Genomic DNA, 21313 nt, shown 5'->3' with positions numbered 1-21313 from the left:
TTAGGGATGACACCTTGTGGGGAGCAGCTAAAGCCACAATCTTTTGATCACTAAACAAGCACATCTCAGAAAGCAAGCTGGCCTCACCCTCTCCCAGGCCCATATCAAATTGAGACAGCTAGAAGAACAAAATAGGAACACAATTAATAGAGACATCTCATCTCAAATCACTGCAGTTAAGAACCACATTTCTCAGCTTGAGCTTCGCAGAACTCAGATTAATCTCACAAAACTGAAACACCTGTTCTATTACAAAAGCAATAAGGCTGACTCCTTACTAGCTAATAAAATTAGAAATAGGGCAGGGGCTTCGCGAATCCACTGCATACGAACCTCAGAATCCCTTCTTCAAGTCCCATCCCAAATAGGGGAGGCATTTGCTGATTATTATGCTAAATGATATAATATAGCCACATCTGAATCACCTAGGTCCACTCCTCAAGAGGTGTTGCGAACCTACCTTGGGACCCTGTCACTCCCCACACTCTCCCTCGAACAGCGCAAGCTTTTGAGTTCCCTTTTTTCACTTTCGGAAATCCTGACGGTTATTAGAAATGCGAAATCTTTCAAGTCACCTGGTCCAGACGGTTATCCGGTTTATTTCTATAAAATTTTTGCTCGGGAGCTCTCCCCTTTACTGCTCAAGTTCTACAACTTAGCTAGAAAAGAAGGCCATTTTCAAAAAGAATTTCTAGAAGCCAGAATAGTAACCAATCTAAAACCAAACAAGGATCCAACTCTTTGCGCCAGCTATAGGCCCATCTCTTTGATAAATACTGACATAAAATTTTACTCCAAGATTTTGGCCAACAGGCTTGCTAAGCTACTACCCTCCCTAATTGACCCAGACCAGGTGGGCTTCGTACCCCAACGAGAGGGCCCTGATAACACGAGAAGACTCCTTAACATTCTTACTCTCTCTTCTCAGCTCCGGAAGCCACTGTCGGTCATCTCTCTTGATGCTGAGAAGGCCTTTGACCGAGTCAGATGGCAGTACCTCTGGGCGGTCCTTGAACGTTTCCTCCTCCCTAGGGATTTTATAGGGGCTATCAAAGCCCTCTATACGACTCAGATGATGTCACACTATTTTTGGCTCAGCCCATGCAGAATATTCCCAGACTATTGGATTCGCTTGCCTACTTTGGCGCACATTCTTACTACAAATTAAACCTTTCAAAGACGGAAGTGTACACACAAGACTTCACAAGTGTGCAATTGGCCTCCTTGAAAAAAAGCTTTCATTTCACTTGGACAGATCACTCTGTCTTGCATTTAGGAGTTAGACTATCTAGTAGCCTCCCCCAAACTATCAAAGACAACTACCTTCCCCTCCTCGCCTCGCTCCGCTCCTTGAGGAGGGATTGGAACATGCAGCATGTATCCTGGCTTGCCAGGATTACCGCTTTGAAAATGTCTTTCCTCCCTAGACTCACCTACCTGTTCCGTTGCCTTCCCATCAAGATTCCCAAATATCTCCTGCTCCAATTTCAGAGCGGTTTCACGAAATTCATCTGGCAGGACAAACCTCCCAGAGTAGCACACAAACTGCTTCAACTCTCTAGAACTTCTGGTGGTATTGCCTCTCCATCGGTCTCCCGATATTATGAAGGTGCTATGCTCACCCATGTGTCCCAATGGGGAGTTAAATTATCCCACTCCAAATGGAGGTCAATTGAGCAAGCCTCCCTACCTCACCATACTAGCCTACGAGACCTGATTTGGACTCCACTGCACTGTCGTAGAGAGTTAGAGTTAATAAATCTAGTTATCTCAGGATGCCTAGACTTTTTGGACAAAATTAGACACCACCCTAATATCGCTCCACACCCCTCCCCTATCACTTCCATTCCGGGTCTACTTTCGGGACTACAGGACTCCCACCCTAATAAATGGGTGGAACTGGGGGTTAATCTAGTGTCGGACTTGTGGTCCACAACCTCCCGGAATTCTTTCAAGCAGCTCTCCAAAATCAGTGGTGGTACTGGAGTGCCTTCCTACTTGCCCTAGGAGTTCCACAGAATTAAGAGCTTTCTAAATAGCTGGGGATTTAAACTGAATCTTATCCGCCCGCTAACCCTATGGGAATCCATTTGGGACCAGGGGGCCAGGTTGTGTAGGCCCCTCACCCTACATTATGTGCTGTTGAGTGGTTCGCAAGGCCCTGAAACACCCGCTCATCTGGCCCGTTGGGAGACACTATTAAGTACGCAAGTTCTTCCCGAAGTGTGGGAGCGTGCCTTTTCTTTGACTCAGAAGGCAATACACTGCACAACGCTGTATGAAGTATACTTCAAACTTTTATCCCACTGGTACTACGTACCTACTAGACGATGTTCCCGAGTGTGTCTCCCGAGTGTTGGAGGAAATGTGGTTATAGAGGTAATGCGTTCCATATCTGGTGGGAGTGTCCTGTGATTCAACCTTTGTGGCAGCAATGCTTCACAACCCTATCTCGCATCGGAGTCCCCCTACCTAAGTCACCTGCTTCAGATCTCCAACACCTACACCTTCACGCTTTGCTTAAACACCACTCCTACATCTCCATATACCTATTTATGACTATCAAACACGCCATAGCTTGTTCATGGAAAAAGGAATTTTCCCCTAGCTGGTCTACAGTCTGCAACACCATGGCATACATATATACCATGGAGAAGGACATCTTTTATAAATTAAACAATTCTGACATGTTTGAGCTGGTTTGGGCAGACTGGAAGGAACAAAACGATACTGACTGGAAGCCCAACACAACTTCTCATGATATCTAACTATTGACCTTGCCCTGGTAGATAATAATGACCTACACAAAGGAACTTAGTTTAAGCCCCATTCACCCTCCCACTCTCTTTATTCCCCCTCTCTCAACCTTCATGTTCCCATCCCCCTCCCTCCCATAAATATAAATATATGTGAACCTAAGAGGGAATGTACCTTCGAATTACCTTCAAATCCCTTTACTCTAAACCCATAAGGCTAATCCTGAGCCCCATAAGTAAGGCCTCGTAGGGGGTCCTGGCACCTCGATCAATATCTCTTTTCACTCCCACTACCTTAGTTCGAGGCACAAGTATGACACCCGGCTATGACGGGCAAGATATATCACAGGTTACCAAGTTTTTGTGTTGTTGTCCGTATGTTTGTTGGGTTCTAGGTATTTCAATACTGTTAGCATGTATATGCCATTGTCTTGTCATTGAAACTCTCATTCAATACCTGTATTTTCAATTACTATTTTCAATAAAATATTTAAATAAATAAAAAACAGGGTGAATGACTCACTGCAACATGCTACATAGCAATTAGTTCTATACCTGAAGATAACGCAATACCAAAATCTATATATTGTGAAATCACAGTTATTGGAGTTAAAATGTATTTTTGATTTGAGCAATGTTTTGACTTTATAGCCGAGATGTGTGTGCTAAATCAATCTTGCATTGATGTTCCTGGCAATCAGTGGGTTAAATCACTGCATGTGTTACTGGCAACAAAGGGGTTAAATTACTAGAAATGATATATTATAAAATGTACAAATTCTGGGCCAAGAGATTCTCCTCTCTTGTTGTCCCTTTCAGCTATCACAGCCTTGTCCTCTTGCTCACACTTTATATCTATAATCCCTGCACTCTCTCTTCCTCCCAGGCCTCCCCTCACTCACCGCTCAGTAGGTTAACAGACGACACTGTTTTCCTCTCCAGTTTCTTGCCCTTTTCCTTTGCGTCTTTCACCAGTTTATCAGAAGAGCTGTTTCTGCGGAATCTGGAAAAAAAAGAAAAACAATATTGGTGCTTTGTTTTTTACCACTGACCTGCAGAGTGTTGCATCCCTTAGTAACACTACAGAACATTGCATCTCTCTGACTGAGGCTGCCATTTCCCTTGCCTGGTGTTTCAGGGCTGGACTGACCTTACTATGTGGGATCAGACTGATAGACTTCAGGAAAGTTCAGGAGAAAGCACAATTGGGCTAAAAAGAACCAGGTGGTAACCGGCCCATAGAACAAGTACTGAGACTGCTTCGCTCTCTGTATTTGTATCTCGTTCACAAACAAATACCAAACCATTTCATCTGTTAAATAGATTCTGTTCCTGGCACAGCCCAGAAGAACGTTTAATCACTGTGAAATATACAGAGCCTCTCACCTCACTTTGCGTTTCGATTTATCAAGGCTTCTCCTTCCTTGACTGCAGTCACGATTTATCAAGCAGCGGTCATCAGCTTCCCAACCCCTCTCCCGACCGGGGGGATTGACAGTTCCTGCCTACGGGTGATTGGCTGTGATTGGGCAGGACTGCATGTGAGCGCAAAATAGCGCTTGTGTGCAATGTTAAATTCCGGCAGCGTTTTGCTGCCCGCCAGTGGAGTGTTCGGTGGACAGGGGCGAATATGTATGCCCCTGTCCGCACTTGATTGATAAATCGAGCCCTTGTATATTGTCAACCAAGAGTTTCAACTAAACTGAAATTACTTTGTCCCTTTAAATATACTCACAGCTCCTTCTTGCTCTGCCTCAGAGCCTGCACTGAACGCACATTAGCTCCGCCCTCTTCTTGTGCTGGGCATTGCAATTCCTGCTCCACCTCCTTTATCTCCCCGCAATCTGGAATTCCCTCTGTGCTTCCTCCATTCAGTGACTCAGTCTCACGAGCTGAAAGACTATCTGATTGGTCAATACTGTCCCCAGATATTGCGTGCGTCAAGGGCCATTCTGTCTGAGTTCCAATGCTGGCCTGGGAAGGGCGAGACGATTGCAGGGCGTTCAGTGGCCCCAATGGATGACTGTAAATACAGTTGATTCATTTTATATTTCATTATATATATTTAGTTTTTAATTTTGGTATTTTTTTTATTTTTAATAATCTTAAAATTGCACTGAAGAAAGTGGATTTTTTCGAATTACAATAGTGTTTTTTTTTTTAACATAGCAATATAAAAATCACGTTTTTAAAAGAAGAGTGTTTTATTTTAACATTGAATTTATTCAACCACTACAATTGCACTGTACCAAACGTTCAACCTCAATATTAGAAGTAAACCTTTGCTATACAGTGTGAACCGATTTACAGTTTTGTTCGATTGTAGTCTTCATTTAAAAATGCAAATTCAATAAATCATTGAAACCTGCAGGTGTAAAATCCTTAAACAGTATAATGAGATTGTGAGAGATTCAGACACACCGAGGGACAACATTCTTACAGGTATGAAAGGTATATGGATGCATTTTCTCAACTGTGAGACCGCCGGCTGCCATAGTAACAAATTCGCCACATTAGGTGGGTCTGGCAAAGTTTTCCCTTTAGTGTTTGGGTTAACCTCTTGTATGCCAGAAAGAGCAGCAACATTAATTTAAATTCCTGAAACTGATCACATGGTTGTATATTCTTTCAGACCTATTTAATAATTTCCAGACACCTGTTGCGTATAAAACTCGTATGCAGATTATCTGTGGTTCTAGTACCTGTATTTGATGGCATCAGTTCCCGCATCGACTTTGCTCACAATAGGCACCACAGAGGATTGGTCACCTGCTGAAACAGACAAGTACATTATTAAGTACACTATGTGAAAGGTCAGAGGTCATGTAAAAAAAAGGAGCTCTTATAAGAAATGAGGACAAAATCATTTTGGATCAAAGCCTGACAGAGAACACTGAAGGTCAGAGGCCAGTGGTCACCTTAAGATTCATATAAGTCATAGGGTTCTGATGTCTGGGTCAAAGGTCACACAACAGAGGTTGCAAACAAAGAAATGGACAGGGCTACAAAATGTTAGCAGTCATGGTCACATGACAAATGTCAGAGGTCAAGACAAGACTCACATGACCGGCATTCAGGAGGTGGTCTCTGCTCCAGCAGGCTGATCCTCTGCAGAATGTCGCACAGAGCTGACTTTATCAGCATTATCTCCTCCTGTTGCGCTTTTAACTGGCCCTCCAACCTGGGAGAAGGGCCTAGGCCTGGCATAGGGAGGGCAGCAAAACTCTGTGTTATTATTGCACCCACATTATTATCACTACTATTCCTGCACATTCAGCATCATCCCCCCGTTGTTCCTGCACACTTAATACAATCACACTACTATTCCTGCACACTCAGCATCATCCCCCTGCTGTTCCTGCACACTTAATACAATCACACCGCTATTCCTGCACACTTAATACAATCACACTGCTATTCCTGCACACTCAGCCCCATCCCTCTACTATTCCTGCACACTCAGTCCCATCAATCTGCTATTCCTGCACACTTAATACAATCACACTACTATTCCTGCACACTCAGTCCCATCAATCTGCTATTCCTGCACACTTAATACAATCACACTACTATTCCTGCACGCACACTCAGCATCATCCCCCTGCTGTTCCTGCACACTTAATACAATCACACCGCTATTCCTGCACACTCATTCCCATCCCTCTACTATTCCTGCACACTTAATACAATCACACTACTATTCCTGCACACTTAATACAATCACACTGCTATTCCTGCACACTCAGCCCCATCCCTCTACTATTCCTGCACACTCAGTCCCATCAATCTGCTATTCCTGCACACTTAATACAATCACACTACTATTCCTACACACTCAGTCCCATCAATCTGCTATTCCTGCACACTTAATACAATCACACTACTATTCCTGCACACTCAGTCCCATCATCTGCTATTCCTGCACACTTAATACAATCACACTACTATTCCTGCACACTCAGTCCCATCATCTGCTATTCCTGCACACTTAATACAATCACACTACTATTCCTGCACACTCAGTCCCATCATCTGCTATTCCTGCACACTTAATACAATCACACTACTATTCCTGCACACTCAGTCCCATCATCTGCTATTCCTGCACACTTAATACAATCACACTAATATTCCTACACACGTAATACAATCACACTAATATTCCTACACACGTAATACAATCACACTAATATTCCTACACACGTAATACAATCACACTACTATTCCTGCACACGTAATACAATCACACTACTATTCCTACACACGTAATACAATCACACTACTATTCCTACACACGTAATACAATCACACTAATATTCCTACACACGTAATACAATCACACTAATATTCCTACACACGTAATACAATCACACTACTATTCCTACACACTTAATACAATCACACTAATATTCCTACACACGTAATACAATCACACTAATATTCCTACACACTTAATACAATCACACTACTATTCCTGCACACGTAATACAATCACACTAATATTCCTACACACGTAATACAATCACACTACTATTCCTGTACACGTAATACAATCACACTACTATTCCTGCACACTCAGCCCCATCACTCTACTATTCCTGCACACCACTACTATTCAGGCACATTCAACAGTATTACTCTGCTCTTCCTGCACACTCAGTCCCATCACTCTACTATTCCTGCACACTCAGCCCCATCACTCTACTATTCCTGCACACTCAGCCCCATCACTCTACTATTCCTGCATACTCAGTCCCATCACTCTACTATTCCTGCACACTCATCCTTATTACTCTACTATTCCTGCACACTCAGTCCCATCACTGTACTATTCCTGCACACTCAGCCCCATCACTCTACTATTCCTGCACACTCAGTCCCATCAATCTACTATTCCTGCACACTCAGTCCCATCAAGCTACTATTCCTGCACACTCAGTCCCATCACTCTACTATTCCTGCACACTCAGCCGTATTACTCTACTATTCCTGCACACTCAGACCCATCACTCTACTATTCCTGCACACTGAGTCCCATCACTCTACTATTCCTGCATACTCAGCCGTATTATTCTGCTCTTCCTGCACACTCAGTCCCATCACTCTACTATTCCTGCACACTCAGTCCCATCACTCTACTATTCCTGCACACTCAGTCCCATCACTCTACTATTCCTGCATACTCAGCCGTATTACTCTGCTCTTCCTGCACACTCAGTCCCATCACTCTACTATTCCTGCACACTCAGTCCCATCACTCTACTATTCCTGTACACTCAGCCCCATCACTCTACTATTCCTGCACACTCAGACCAATCACACTACTATTCCTGCACACTCAGTCCCTTCACTCTACTATTCCTGCACACTCAGCCCCCTCACACTACTATTCCTGCACACTCAGCCCCCTCACTCTACTATTCCTGCATTCTCAGCCATATTACTCTGCTATTCCTGCACACTCAGCCCCATCACTCTACTATCCCTGCAGTCAGCCCCCTAACTCTACTATTCCTGCACACTCAGCCCTATTACTCTATTATTCCTACATATCACTGCTATTCCTGCACACTCAGACCCATCACTCTACTATTCCTGCACACTCAGTCCCATCACTCTACTATTCCTGCACACTCAGTCCCTTCACTCTACTATTCCTGCATACTCAGCCGTATTACTCTGCTCTTCCTGCACACACAGTCCCATCACTCTACTATTCCTGCACACTCAGTCCCATCACTCTACTATTCCTGCACACTCAGTCCCTTCACTCTACTATTCCTGCACACTCAGTCGTATTACTTTACTATTCCTGCACACTCAGACCCATCACACTACTATTCCTGTACACTCAGCCCCATCACTCTACTATTCCTGCACACTCAGCCATATTACTCTACTATTCCTGCACACTCAGACCCATCACACTACTATTCCTGCACACTCAGTCCCTTCACTCTACTATTCCTGCACACTCAGCCCCCTCACACTACTATTCCTGCACACTCTGTCCCCTCACTCTACTATCCCTGCACACTCAGCTCTATTACTCTATTATTCCTGCACACCACTACTATTCCTGCACACTCAGTGCGATCACTCTACTATTCCTGCACACTCAGCCGTATTACTCTACTATTCCTGCACACTCAGACCCATCTCACTACTATTCTTGCACACTCAGACCCATCACACTACTATTCCTGCACACTCAGCTCTATTACTCTATTATTCATGCACACCACTACTATTCCTGCACACTTAGTGCGATCACTCTACTATTCCTGCACACTCAGCCCCATCACACTACTATTCCTGCACACTCAGCTCTATTACTCTATTATTCATGCACACCACTGCTATTCCTGCACACTCAGTGCGATCACTCTACTATTCCTGCACACTCAGCCCCATCACTCTCCTATTCCTGCACACCACTATTATTCCTGCACACTCAGCCCCATTACTCTGCTCTCCCTACTCACACAGGCAAATCACTCTGTAATTCCTACAACTCACTGCCTAGGCTACTACTGCTGCTGTGTACACACCCCTTGTACCTCTCACCTGCAGGATGTTCCTCTTCCATTCCAGCTGTGTCACAGTGTCAGCGTTTCGCCTCCCTCCCCTGGGGTCATACACTGGGATTAGTGCAGGGAGGGAGACCAGCACACAGGCTGCCAGTAACTCCCCTCTACTCTCAGACTTTCACTTTCTATCTCCCCCTTTATCAGAGTTTTTCTCTCCCCCTGAGACTTCAGACTCCCCCTGCACTCCCTGTCCCTCCCTCTGTGACAGAAGAGACAGTCTGTGTCAGTGCAGTGACTGTCCCTCCCTCAGGAAGCGCGTATTACTTCCCCATCTGAGAGACAGGCAGAAGGAGAGAAGGGGGAGTGAGGCAGGGGAGGGATCTGACACTGAAGAGAAGAGAGAGACTCATTCAGACAGATAATAGTGCGGTGCGTCAGTGCTGCTGAAGAAACTTTATATGATGCTTTAATTATCAGGTCCTGTTTGTCTGTCTGTCCCTCTGCACAGTAACACAGACAGCTTAGCCCTGCGGAATCTGTTGGCGCTCTACAAATAACCAATAATAATAATAAAGGGAGCTATAAGTCTGTCCCTCCCACTGCAGGGTGACACAGACAGAAGGGAGCTATAAGTCTGTCCCTCCCACTGCAGGGTGACACAGACAGAAGGGAGCTATGAGTCTGTCCCTCCCACTGCAGGGTGACACAGACAGAAGGGAGCTATGAGTCTGTCCCTCCCACTGCAGGGTGACACACACAGAAGGGAGCTATGAGTCTGTCCCTCCCACTGCAGGGTGACACAGACAGAAGGGAACTATAAGTCTGTCCCTCCCACTGCAGGGTGACACAGACAGAAGGGAACTATAAGTCTGTCCCTCCTACTGCAGGGTGACACAAACAGAAGGGAGATATAAGTCTGTCCCTCCCACTGCAGGGTGACACACAGAAGGGACCTATAAGTCTGTCCCTCCCATTGCAGGGTGACACAGACAGAAGGGAGCTATAAGTCTGTCCCTCCCATTGCAGGGTGACACAGACAGAAGGGAAGTATAAGTCTGTCCCTCCCACTGCAGGGTGACACAGACAGAAGGGAAGTATAAGTCTGTCCCTCGCACTACAGGGTGACACACACAGAAGGGAGTTATGAGTCTGTCCCTTCTACCGTAGGGTGACACAGACAGAAGGGAGCTATGAGTCTGTCCCTCCCACTGCAGGGTGACACAGACAGAAGGGAAGTATAAGTCTGTCCCTCCCACTGCAGGGTGACACAGACAGAAGGGAGCTATAAGTCTGCCCCTCCCACTGCAGGGTGACACACAGAAGGGAACTATAAGTCTGTCCCTCCCATTGCAGGGTGACACAGACAGAAGGGAGCTATAAGTCTGTCCCTCCCATTGCAGGGTGACACAGACAGAAGGGAACTATAAGTCTGTCCCTCCCACTGCAGGGTGACACAGACAGAAGGGAAGTATAAGTCTGTCCCTCCCATTGCAGGGTGACACAGACAGAAGGGAGCTATAAGTCTGTCCCTCCCATTGCAGGGTGACACAGACAGAAGGGAAGTATAAGTCTGTCCCTCCCACTGCAGGGTGACACAGACAGAAGGGAAGTATAAGTCTGTCCCTCGCACTACAGGGTGACACACACAGAAGGGAGTTATGAGTCTGTCCCTTCTACCGTAGGGTGACACAGACAGAAGGGAGCTATGAGTCTGTCCCTCCCACTGCAGGGTGACACAGACAGAAGGGAAGTATAAGTCTGTCCCTCCCACTGCAGGGTGACACAGACAGAAGGGAGCTATAAGTCTGCCCCTCCCACTGCAGGGTGACACACAGAAGGGAACTATAAGTCTGTCCCTCCCATTGCAGGGTGACACAGACAGAAGGGAGCTATAAGTCTGTCCCTCCCATTGCAGGGTGACACAGACAGAAGGGAACTATAAGTCTGTCCCTCCCACTGCAGGGTGACACAGACAGAAGGGAAGTATAAGTCTGTCCCTCGCACTACAGGGTGACACACACAGAAGGGAGTTATGAGTCTGTCCCTTCTACCGTAGGGTGACACAGACAGAAGGGAGCTATGAGTCTGTCCCTCCCACTGCAGGGTGACACAGACAGAAGGGAAGTATAAGTCTGTCCCTCCCACTGCAGGGTGACACAGACAGAAGGGAGCTATAAGTCTGCCCCTCCCACTGCAGGGTGACAAAGACAGAAGGGAGCTATAAGTCTATCCCTCCCACTGCAGGGTGATACAGACAGAAGGGAGCTATAAGTCTGTCCCTCCTACTGCAGGGTGACACAGACAGAAGGGAGCTATAAGTCTGTCCCTCCTACTGCAGGGTGACACACACAGAATGGAGCTATAAGTCTGTCCCTCCCACTACAGGGTGACACAGACAGAAGGGAGCTATGAGTCTGTCCCTCCCACTGCAGGGTGACATAGACAGAAGGGAGCTATGAGTCTGTCCCTCCCACTGCAGGGTGACACACACAGAAGGGAGCTATGAGTCTGTCCCTCCCACTGCAGGGTGACACAGACAGAAGGGAACTATAAGTCTGTCCCTCCCACTGCAGGGTGACACAGACAGAAGGGAACTATAAGTCTGTCCCTCCTACTGCAGGGTGACACAAACAGAAGGGAGATATAAGTCTGTCCCTCCCACTGCAGGGTGACACACAGAAGGGAACTATAAGTCTGTCCCTCCCATTGCAGGGTGACACAGACAGAAGGGAGCTATAAGTCTGTCCCTCCCATTGCAGGGTGACACAGACAGAAGGGAAGTATAAGTCTGTCCCTCCCACTGCAGGGTGACACAGAAAGAAAGGAGCTATAAGTCTGTCCCTCCCACTGCCGGGTGACACAGACAGAAGGGAACTATAAGTCTGTCCCTCCCACTGCAGGGTGACACAGACAGAAGGGAAGTATAAGTCTGTCCCTTGCACTACAGGGTGACACACACAGAAGAGAGTTATGAGTCTGTCCCTTCTACCGTAGGGTGATACAGACAGAAGGGAGCTATGAGTCTGTCCCTCCCACTGCAGGGTGATACAGACAGAAGGGAAGTATAAGTCTGTCCCTCCCACTGCAGGGTGACACAGACAGAAGGGAGCTATAAGTCTGCCCCTCCCACTGCAGGGTGACAAAGACAGAAGGGAGCTATAAGTCTATCCCTCCCACTGCAGGGTGATACAGACAGAAGGGAGCTATAAGTCTGTCCCTCCTACTGCAGGGTGACACAGACAGAAGGGAGCTATAAGTCTGTCCCTCCTACTGCAGGGTGACACAGACAGAAGGGAGCTATAAGTCTGTCCCTCCCACTACAGGGTGACACACACAGAAGGGAGTTATGAGTCTGTCCTTCCCACTGCAGGGTGATACAGACAGAAGGGAGCTATAAGTCTATCCCTCCTACTGCAGGGTGATACAGACAGAAGGGAGCTATAAGTCTGTCCCTCCCACTGCAGGGTGACACAGACAGAAGGGAAGTATAAGTCTGTCCCTCCCACTGCAGGGTGACACAGACAGAAGGGAGCTATAAGTCTGTCCCTCGCACTGCAGGGTCACACAGACAGAAGGGAGCTATAAGTCTATCCCTCCCACTGCAGGGTGATACAGACAGAAGGGAGCTATAAGTCTGTCCCTCCTACTGCAGGGTGACACAGACAGAAGGGAGCTATAAGTCTGTCCCTCACACTACAGGGTGACACACACAGAAGTGAGTTATGAGTCTGTCCTTCCCACTGCAGGGTGATACAGACAGAAGGGAGCTATAAGTCTGTCCCTCCTACTGCAGGGTGACACAGACAGAAGGGAGCTATAAAAGTCTGTCCCTCGCACTACAGGGTGACACACATAGAAGGGAGCTATGAGTCTGTCCCTCTCACTGCAGGGTGACACAGACCGAAGGGGGCTATGAGTCTGTCCCTCCCACTGCAGGGTGACACACACAGAAGGGAGCTATGAGTCTGTCCCTCCCACTGCAGGGTGACATAGACAGAAGGGAGCTATAAGTCTGTCCCTCCCACTGCAGGATGACACAGACAGAAGGGAGCTATAAGTCTGTCCCTTCCACTGCAGGGTGAGACAGACAGAAGGGAGCTATGAGACTGTCCCTCCTACTGCAGGGTGACACAGACAGAAGGGAGCTACGAGTCTGTCCCTCCCACTGCAGGGTGACATAGACAGAAGGGAGCGATAAGTCTGTCCCTCCTACTGCAGGGTGACATAGACAGAAGGGAGCTATAAGTTTGTCCCTCCCACTGCAGGGTGACACAGACAGAAGAGAGCTATGAGTCTGTCCCTCCTACTGCAGGGTGACACAGACAGAAGGGAGCTACGAGTCTGTCCCTCCCACTGCAGGGTGACATAGACATAAGGGAGCGATAAGTCTGTCCCTCCTACTGCAGGGTGACATAGACAGAAGGGAGCTATTAGTTTGTCCCTCCCACTGCAGGGTGACACAGACAGAAGGGAGCTATAAGTCTGTCGCTCCCACTGCAGGGTGACACAGACAGAAGGGAGCTATAAGTCTGTCCCTCCCACTGCAGGATGACACAGACAGAAGGGAGCTATAAGTTTGTCCCTCCCACTGCAGGGTGACACAGACAGAAGGGAGCTATAAGCCTGTCCCTCACACTGCAGGGTGACACAGACAGAAGGGAGCTATGAGTCTGTCCCTCACACTGCAGGGTGACACAGACAGAAGGGAGCTATAAATCTGTCCCTCCCACTGCAGGGTGACACAGACAGAAGGGAGTTATGAGTCTGTCCCTTCTACCGTATTGTGATACAGACAGAAGGGAGCTATAAGTCTGTCCCTCACACTGCAAGGTGACACACACAGAAGGGAGCTATAAGTCTGTCCCTCCCACTGCAGGGTGACACAGACAGAAGGGAGTTATGAGTCTGACCCTCTCACTGCATTGTGACACAAACAGAAGGGAGCTATGAGTCTGTCCCTCCCACTGCAGGGTGACACAGACAGAAGGGAGCTATGAGTCTGTCCCCCCCCCCACTGCATTGTGACACAAACAGAAGGGAGCTATGAGTCTGTCCCTCCCACTGCAGGGTGACACAGACAGAAGGGCGCTATGAGTCTGTCCCTCCCACTGCAGGGTGACACAGACAGAAAGGAGCTATAAGTCTGTCCCTCTCACTGCAGGGTGACACACACAGAAGGGAGCTATAAGTCTGTCCCTCTCACTGCAGGGTGACACAGACAGAAGGGAGCTATAAGTCTGTCCCTCCCACTGCAGGGTGACACAGACAGAAGGGAGCTATGAGTCTGTCCCTCCCACTGCAGGGTGACACAGACAGAAGGGAGCTATACATCTGTCCCTCCCACTGCCGGGTGACACAGACAGAAGGGAGCTATAAGTCTGTCCCTCCTACTGCAGGGTGACACAGACAGAAGGGAGCTATAAGTCTGTCCCTCCCACTGCAGGGTGACACAAACAGAAGGGAGCTATGAATCTTTCCCTCCCACTACAGGGTGACACACACAGAAGAGAGCTATAAGTCTGTCTCTCCCACTGCAGGGTGACACAAACAGAAGGGAGCTATAAGTCTGTCCCTCTCACCACAGGGTGACATACACAGAAGGGAGCTATAAGTCTGTCCCTCCCACTGCAGGGTGACACAGACAGAAGGGAGCTATGAGTCTGTCCCTCCCACTGCAGGGTGACACAGACAGAAGGGAGCTATAAGTCTGTCCCTCCCACTGCAGGGTGACACAGACAGAAGGGAGCTATAAGTCCGTCCCTCCCACTGCAGAGTGACACAGACAGAAGGGAGCTATAAGTCTGTCCCTCCTACTGCAGGGTGAGACAGACAGAAGGGCGCTATGAGTCTGTCCCTCTCACTGCAGGGTGACACAAACAGAAGGGAGCTATAAGTCTGTCCCTCCTACTGCAGGGTTACACAGACAGAAGGGAGCTATGAGTCTGTCCCTCCCACTACAGGGTGACACAGATAGAAGGGAGCTATGTGCCTGTCCCTCCCACTGCAGGGTGACACAGATAGAAGGGAGCTATGTGCCTGTCCCTCCCACTGCAGGGTGACACAGACAGAAGGGAGCTACGAGTCTGTCCCTCCCACTGCAGGGTTACACAGACAGAAGGGAGCTATGAGTCTGTCCCTCCCACTGCAGGGTGACACAGACAGAAGGGAGCTATGAGTCTGTCCCTCCCACTGCAGGGTGACACAGACAGAAGGGAGCTATGAGTCTGTCCCTCCCACTGCAGGGTGACTCAGACAGAAGGGAGCTATAAGTCTGTAAATTAAACGTTGCAAGCAGAGAAAGAATAAAACAAGTTTTATTACAAAAATTAGAACCATATATTGTAAAACACATAGTTCAGACCCACGGCTATGCATTTTGGTTGCACACCTTAAAGGGACAGTCAAGTCCAAAAAAATGTTTCATACTCCACATAGGGAATGTAATTTTAAACAATGTTCCAATTTACTTTTATCACCAATTTTGCTTTGTTCTCCTGGTATTCTTAGTTGAAAGCTAAATCTAGGAGGTTCATATGCTAATTTCTTAGACCTTGAAGGCAGCCTCTAATCTAAATGCATTTTGATAGTTTTTCACCACTAGAGGGCATAAGTTCGTGTATTTCATATAGATAACATTGAGCTCATGCACGTGAATTTGCCATGGAGACAGCTCCGATTGGCTAAAATGCAAGTCTGTCAAAAGAACTGAAATAAGGGGGCAGTCTGCTGAGACTTAGATACAAGGTAATTACAGAGGTAAAACGTGTATAATTATAACTCTGTTGGTTACGGAAAACTGGGGAATTGGTAATTAAGGGATTATCTATATTTTAAAACAACAAAAATTCTGGTGTTGACTGTCCCTTTAATCATAGACTGTGCAGAACATGGGTTCTGTCCCATGCTTTTATACAACACAGAAACAAATCAATCACAGTTAACTCGTTGTATGCCTTTGCAATACACAGCTCAAGTACACATTCATTAATAAGACAAAATGTAATGATATCCTTAGCGACTTGCGCGTATAAATTAACTCTTCACAGGCCTATACATTGATAAATTATGATATCCTTCATTATTAAAGCATAATAAGGGAGACATTATTGACATTTAATGTATCAAATCAATAACCATACTGATGTGAGACCATTACTTCCTTAAGACAAATCAATGTATCACATATAAGTAAGATCTCACATAACAACGGTCTAGGATCATTGTATCATAATTGCTCCCAAAAACGAATAACAAGTAAAACATATTTGAAATATTCATATGATTTGTAATACGTCCAATGACCTAGGTTCCTATTATATCCGATGTGCAAATCACTGAACTGAATCTCTGTACATAGAACCTCTTTATTCCCAACATTAATACCAGAAATTATTATCTGCCTCTATATTAAAGCCTCTAGAATTCTAGTTCTCAATGTAAAAATCCAAAATGCTTTATTTTTCATGATCAATTCTTCTTTATCTCCTCCTCTCGGGGGAACCTTTACCTGTTCTGTAACCTGCCGTTTAAAAATACTTGTATTACCTTCATGTAGTTTTATATTGCAGGGCCACTGCTGAACCCGGATCAAATGAGGTTATATCACACAGATGCTCCCGGATCCTAACCGTACTTCTCTAGTGGTGAGTCCTACATATTGCATACAACAGGGCTTGACAAACCCAGGAGCAAATGAGGTTACTCACACAGATGCTCCCGGATCCTAACTGTACTTCTCTAGTGGTGTGTCCTACATATTGCATACAACAGGGCTCGACAAACCCAGGATCCAAGAAGTTACTCACACTGATGTTCCCAGATCCTAAGCATACTTCTCTAGTGGTGAGTCCTACATACTGCATACAACAGGGCTCGACAAACCCAGGATCCAAGAAGTTACTCACACTGATGTTCCCAGATCCTAACCATACTTCTCTAGTGGTGAGTCCTACATATTGCATACAACAGGGCTCGACAAACCCAGGAGCCAATGAGGTTACTCACACAGATGTTCCCAGATCCTAACCATGCTTCTCTAGTGGTAAGTCTTACATATTACATACAACAGGGATTGGCAAACACAGGAGCCAGGGACCCACTGGCCCCTAGAATTTTACCTCTGGCTCTTAACTTTGTGAGTTATTTTTCATATATCTATATACAAACAGCACTGTCTGGCTCCTAAAAGTTTGCCCCAGCCTACGCCAACCTGTTCATGGGTTGGTGGGAGGTGTGCCACGTCTTTGGAGAAGGTAATCCATTTCATAATCGAATACTCATGTACAAATGATATATAGATGACCTCCTGTTCATATGGACGGGAGGTCATCAAGGAATAACAGATTTTATTGATTATCTTAATGATAATGAATGCAATCTTCAGTTTACCTATGCATGTGATAAGGTCTACATCCCTTATCTTGACCTCATTTTAATGGGCGATAAAGACACCCGCAGTGTCAGAACGACACTATACCGTAAACCGATTGCGACTAATGCAGTATTACATGGGAAGAGTAACCATCCGAAATATACTGGTTTTGGAGTTGCTAAAGGACAATTCATCCGTGTTAAGAGGAATTGCACGGATGAGTTGGACTTTGAGAGAGAAAGTCAACAGTTGATGGAAGACCTCCTCGGAAGAGGTTATAAAAAGAAGGTAATTGAGCGTGCATACCTAGAGGTCTCAAGGTTAGATAGGAAATTCCTATTGTCTAATCGTGACCAGACGGATAAAAGAGATAGAGGTTTTGATTCATCGAAACCGACATTCATTACAGCCTACAGTGCTCAATTTGATGACATCTGTATTATCGTTAGTAGACATTTGCCGATTCTCACGGCTGAAGACAGCCTTAAGGACTTTGTGTCGAAGGGTTGAAATTTTGTACCCAGATGAGGGTGCACAATAGGCAATCAGTTGTCTCCCAGCTTGTTGCGACAATCGTCCACTAGGAGAGGAAGTTGGCTGGACGTAAAAGGGCATTACAAATGCCACTTTGGCAACTGCATCTCTTGTGGATTTGCAAAAGTGACGAGGAATTTTCAATCGTATGTCACCCAGAGGACCTACAGCTTGGACTCATACACTAATTGCCGCACCACGTTTGTCATATATTTGGTGGACTGTACCCAGTGTATGAAACAGTATATTGGGTGCACTACTCGTGAGTGTAGAAGCAGAATTAGGGAACATTTGAAAAACATTGAGAATGGAATAGAGTGTTCTGACTTGGTTAGACACTTTATACATGTCCATAATAAGGCAGTTGTTACTTTCAAATGGCAAATCATTGACCATATCAAACCCTGTATCCGTGGAGGAGATTGATCTGCTAAATTGCTATACAAAGAGGCATTCTGGATTTTTCAATTAGAGACCAGAAGACCTAAGGGGTTTAATATTGATGGGGACATAATTAATTTTTGGACCCATCAGCGTTAGCTCCTTTGGGAAAAGCGCCTTTTTACCTTTAGGTGTTAAAACCTCTGTATAGCTATAGTCAGTAATGGTACTCACTGATCAGGTTAAAATGTTCAATTGATGTATGGTAATATGAGCTAACAGTCTGCTTTAAAAGACATGGATGCCTCACCTTTAGTTCCCTATGACTAGGAACTGCATAAAGTATCATGTTATATTTAAGTTAATTTGCAATCTATGCTTTGAGCTCGATTGATGGCTAGTATAGTGCACATAGAGGGGGAAAAAAGTCCTTTTCCCTATTTTTTTTATAGGAGTTGGATTTACCTATATAACTAATAGAGTAATAAAGCAAAATTGTGCTTGGAGGGCCTGAGTTCTTGTGGCCTTCCTTTAGTCCATATTGTGGTTGGATACCTGGGGAATATGGATATGATCATCCACTATTTGGATTTCCAATCATTTGTATTAGGCAAATAGCACTTTGCTAATGTTGGGGTATGACAAATACTTGGAGTTATTCATATACTGAGTTATCAATAGTATCACCGGACGGTTTGCTAAATAAATATAATTATTAAGCACTTACATCTTCCAGCTGTTATCCTTCAGTACTCCAGACACCATTAGATATTACTAAATCAAGTAGTTTGTTTTGTTCTCACATAATTAGGGAGTTATCAGATTCATTCAAGTTTAGGTGTTTATCCTCCTGGATGGCTATCCCTATTACTGCTCCCATTCTCTGCTAGTTATTACTAGAATCTAAAGTAAAATCTCTACATGTTATTAACATAGCAATAGTATTACAGGCTATATAACAATTATTACAGGTCATAATAATGGAAGGAGTAAATAAGTTTGCTCAGTTGTTCAAATAGTCAATTATTAAATCTGATTTATATTTCATTTAATCAAATGTATCAAAGTCTGCCATACCAATTCTAAGAGAGTTTATCCTTTCCAATAACAAAGTTGTAATATCCCTTTAATAGTATGCATCATGTGATATTAACACCTGTGGACACAGGTGTATTTAAGGGGTGAGTTTACCTTACACTTTATGTCCATGAATAAGGCAGGGGGCTGCCGAAACGCGTAGGACTTGTACCTTTCACTAATGCTTGGGATATAAGCATTATTTCGTTTAAATTATATTTTTCTCCATTTATTAAAGAACTTTTTATGCATCACCTTGAGGCTCGCTGGCATTTGTTTCTTCTCCTAAAAGTATATCTGGCTCCTAAATATTCTTACTTTCTCCTAAATTTTAAACAAATTTGTCGACCACTAGATTACAACATTAATCTCAAGTAAATTAAATATATTACATATGTTGAGGTACAATTGTTACATGAATTCAACAGATATACTCTTTGTGTTACACAAGATTGAAAATGATTTTTAACCACTTTGTTCCTACATGCCTTAGATCAGTGTGCCGTGAGAGATCCTCAGGTGTGCCGCGGCAGACTGACAACAGTGTGAATTTTTTTAAATTTTGCTTGTTTTTTATTCTGGGACGTTTTTTTATTTTGGGTGAGATGATGACTGAGGGTAACTGCACAGCGGCAGCTCGCCTCCCCAACCCGTGTTCACACTTGGAAGGAACCCCCACCAGCACCATGCAACACTTAGTTTGTAGATGGCATGGCAGGACAGCACAGTACAGTGTGTGTGTGTGTGTGTGTGTGTGTGTATATATATATATATATATATATATATATATATATATATATATATATATATATATATGCGCTGTATTAGGCTACAATGTGTGATTTTGTAAAATTTTGGGATGATGGTGTGCCGCAGGATTTTTTAATATAAAAAAGTGTGCCACGGCAAAAAAAAGGTTGAAAATCACTGTCTTAGATAACCATCTGCTGGTGGCATTCTCTATCCTGACCTCACTAGGTTCCAGTATATTACCCAGAGTTGTATTCCTTCTAGATACAAATTTACATCCACTAGAAACCCAGGGATATAAATCCTCCTCCCCATATAAAACTGGCAAACAATCATGAATTATATTACAAATTTCCTCATATTGATTGCGAAAATTTGTCACAAAAACCAGATATTCCTGAAAAGTATTTTGTTTCTTTTTATTGGTTACACCCAAATCCCGGATTAAGGAGCCTCTTTTCCTATTTTTAACCTCATTAAATGCTCTATCTATAAAGCCAATTGGATAACCAAATTGTTTAAAGCGCTCCTTAAACTGCTCACTTTGTGTCAAGAAGATTCCATCACTGGAAGAATTCCTTCTTAATCTCATAAATTCCACTTTCAGGATTCCATATCTAGTGTGTAAATTGCTCAAATGTAAATAATATTCCCTGCTATAGGCTTCTTGTGCAATTCCTTCTTCACTCTGGCGTTTTTACCTATCAGAAACAAATCCAAGCAATCTATCTTGTAAGTGTCCTCTTAAGTGAAAAACAAACCTATATTCTTCAAATTCAAGTATTCCAAAAAGGCTGCATAGTCACTGTCCGTACCATTCCATATAAACAGCAAATCATCTATAACATTTGTAAAAAGCAATATTTCCCCAGGAGTTAGTGTGTCCATAAAAATGGGACAGCACCCACCAACCC

At 45.0% G+C, this 21313-nt stretch overlaps 1 protein-coding gene across 3 annotated transcripts in view; it reads right to left on the bottom strand.

Annotated features, from left to right (window-relative positions):
* The window catches only part of EML3 (EMAP like 3), an 89809-nt gene extending 80221 nt beyond the window's left edge, over positions 1 to 9588 (bottom strand). The window contains exons 1-5 of one of the 3 annotated variants that reach the window (XM_053719956.1): positions 9324 to 9588; positions 5819 to 5956; positions 5459 to 5528; positions 4492 to 4779; positions 3659 to 3759 (exon numbers count right to left, since the gene is read on the bottom strand). In XM_053719956.1, the coding sequence (XP_053575931.1) occupies positions 3659 to 3759; positions 4492 to 4779; positions 5459 to 5528; positions 5819 to 5956; positions 9324 to 9345 (619 nt within the window). In that variant the 5' untranslated portion in view covers positions 9346 to 9588. The remainder of the gene's footprint in view (positions 1 to 3658; positions 3760 to 4491; positions 4780 to 5458; positions 5529 to 5818; positions 5957 to 9323) is intronic. The other 2 variants (XM_053719954.1, XM_053719955.1) reach the window with 2 other exon arrangements.
* Positions 9589 to 21313: the final 11725 nt, after the last annotated feature.

This window comes from Bombina bombina, chromosome 7, assembly GCF_027579735.1.
Source record: "Bombina bombina isolate aBomBom1 chromosome 7, aBomBom1.pri, whole genome shotgun sequence".
NCBI lineage: Eukaryota > Metazoa > Chordata > Amphibia > Anura > Bombinatoridae > Bombina > Bombina bombina.
Note: the sequence above shows the minus strand (reverse complement) of the source record. Positions and strands in the feature narration are given on the sequence as shown.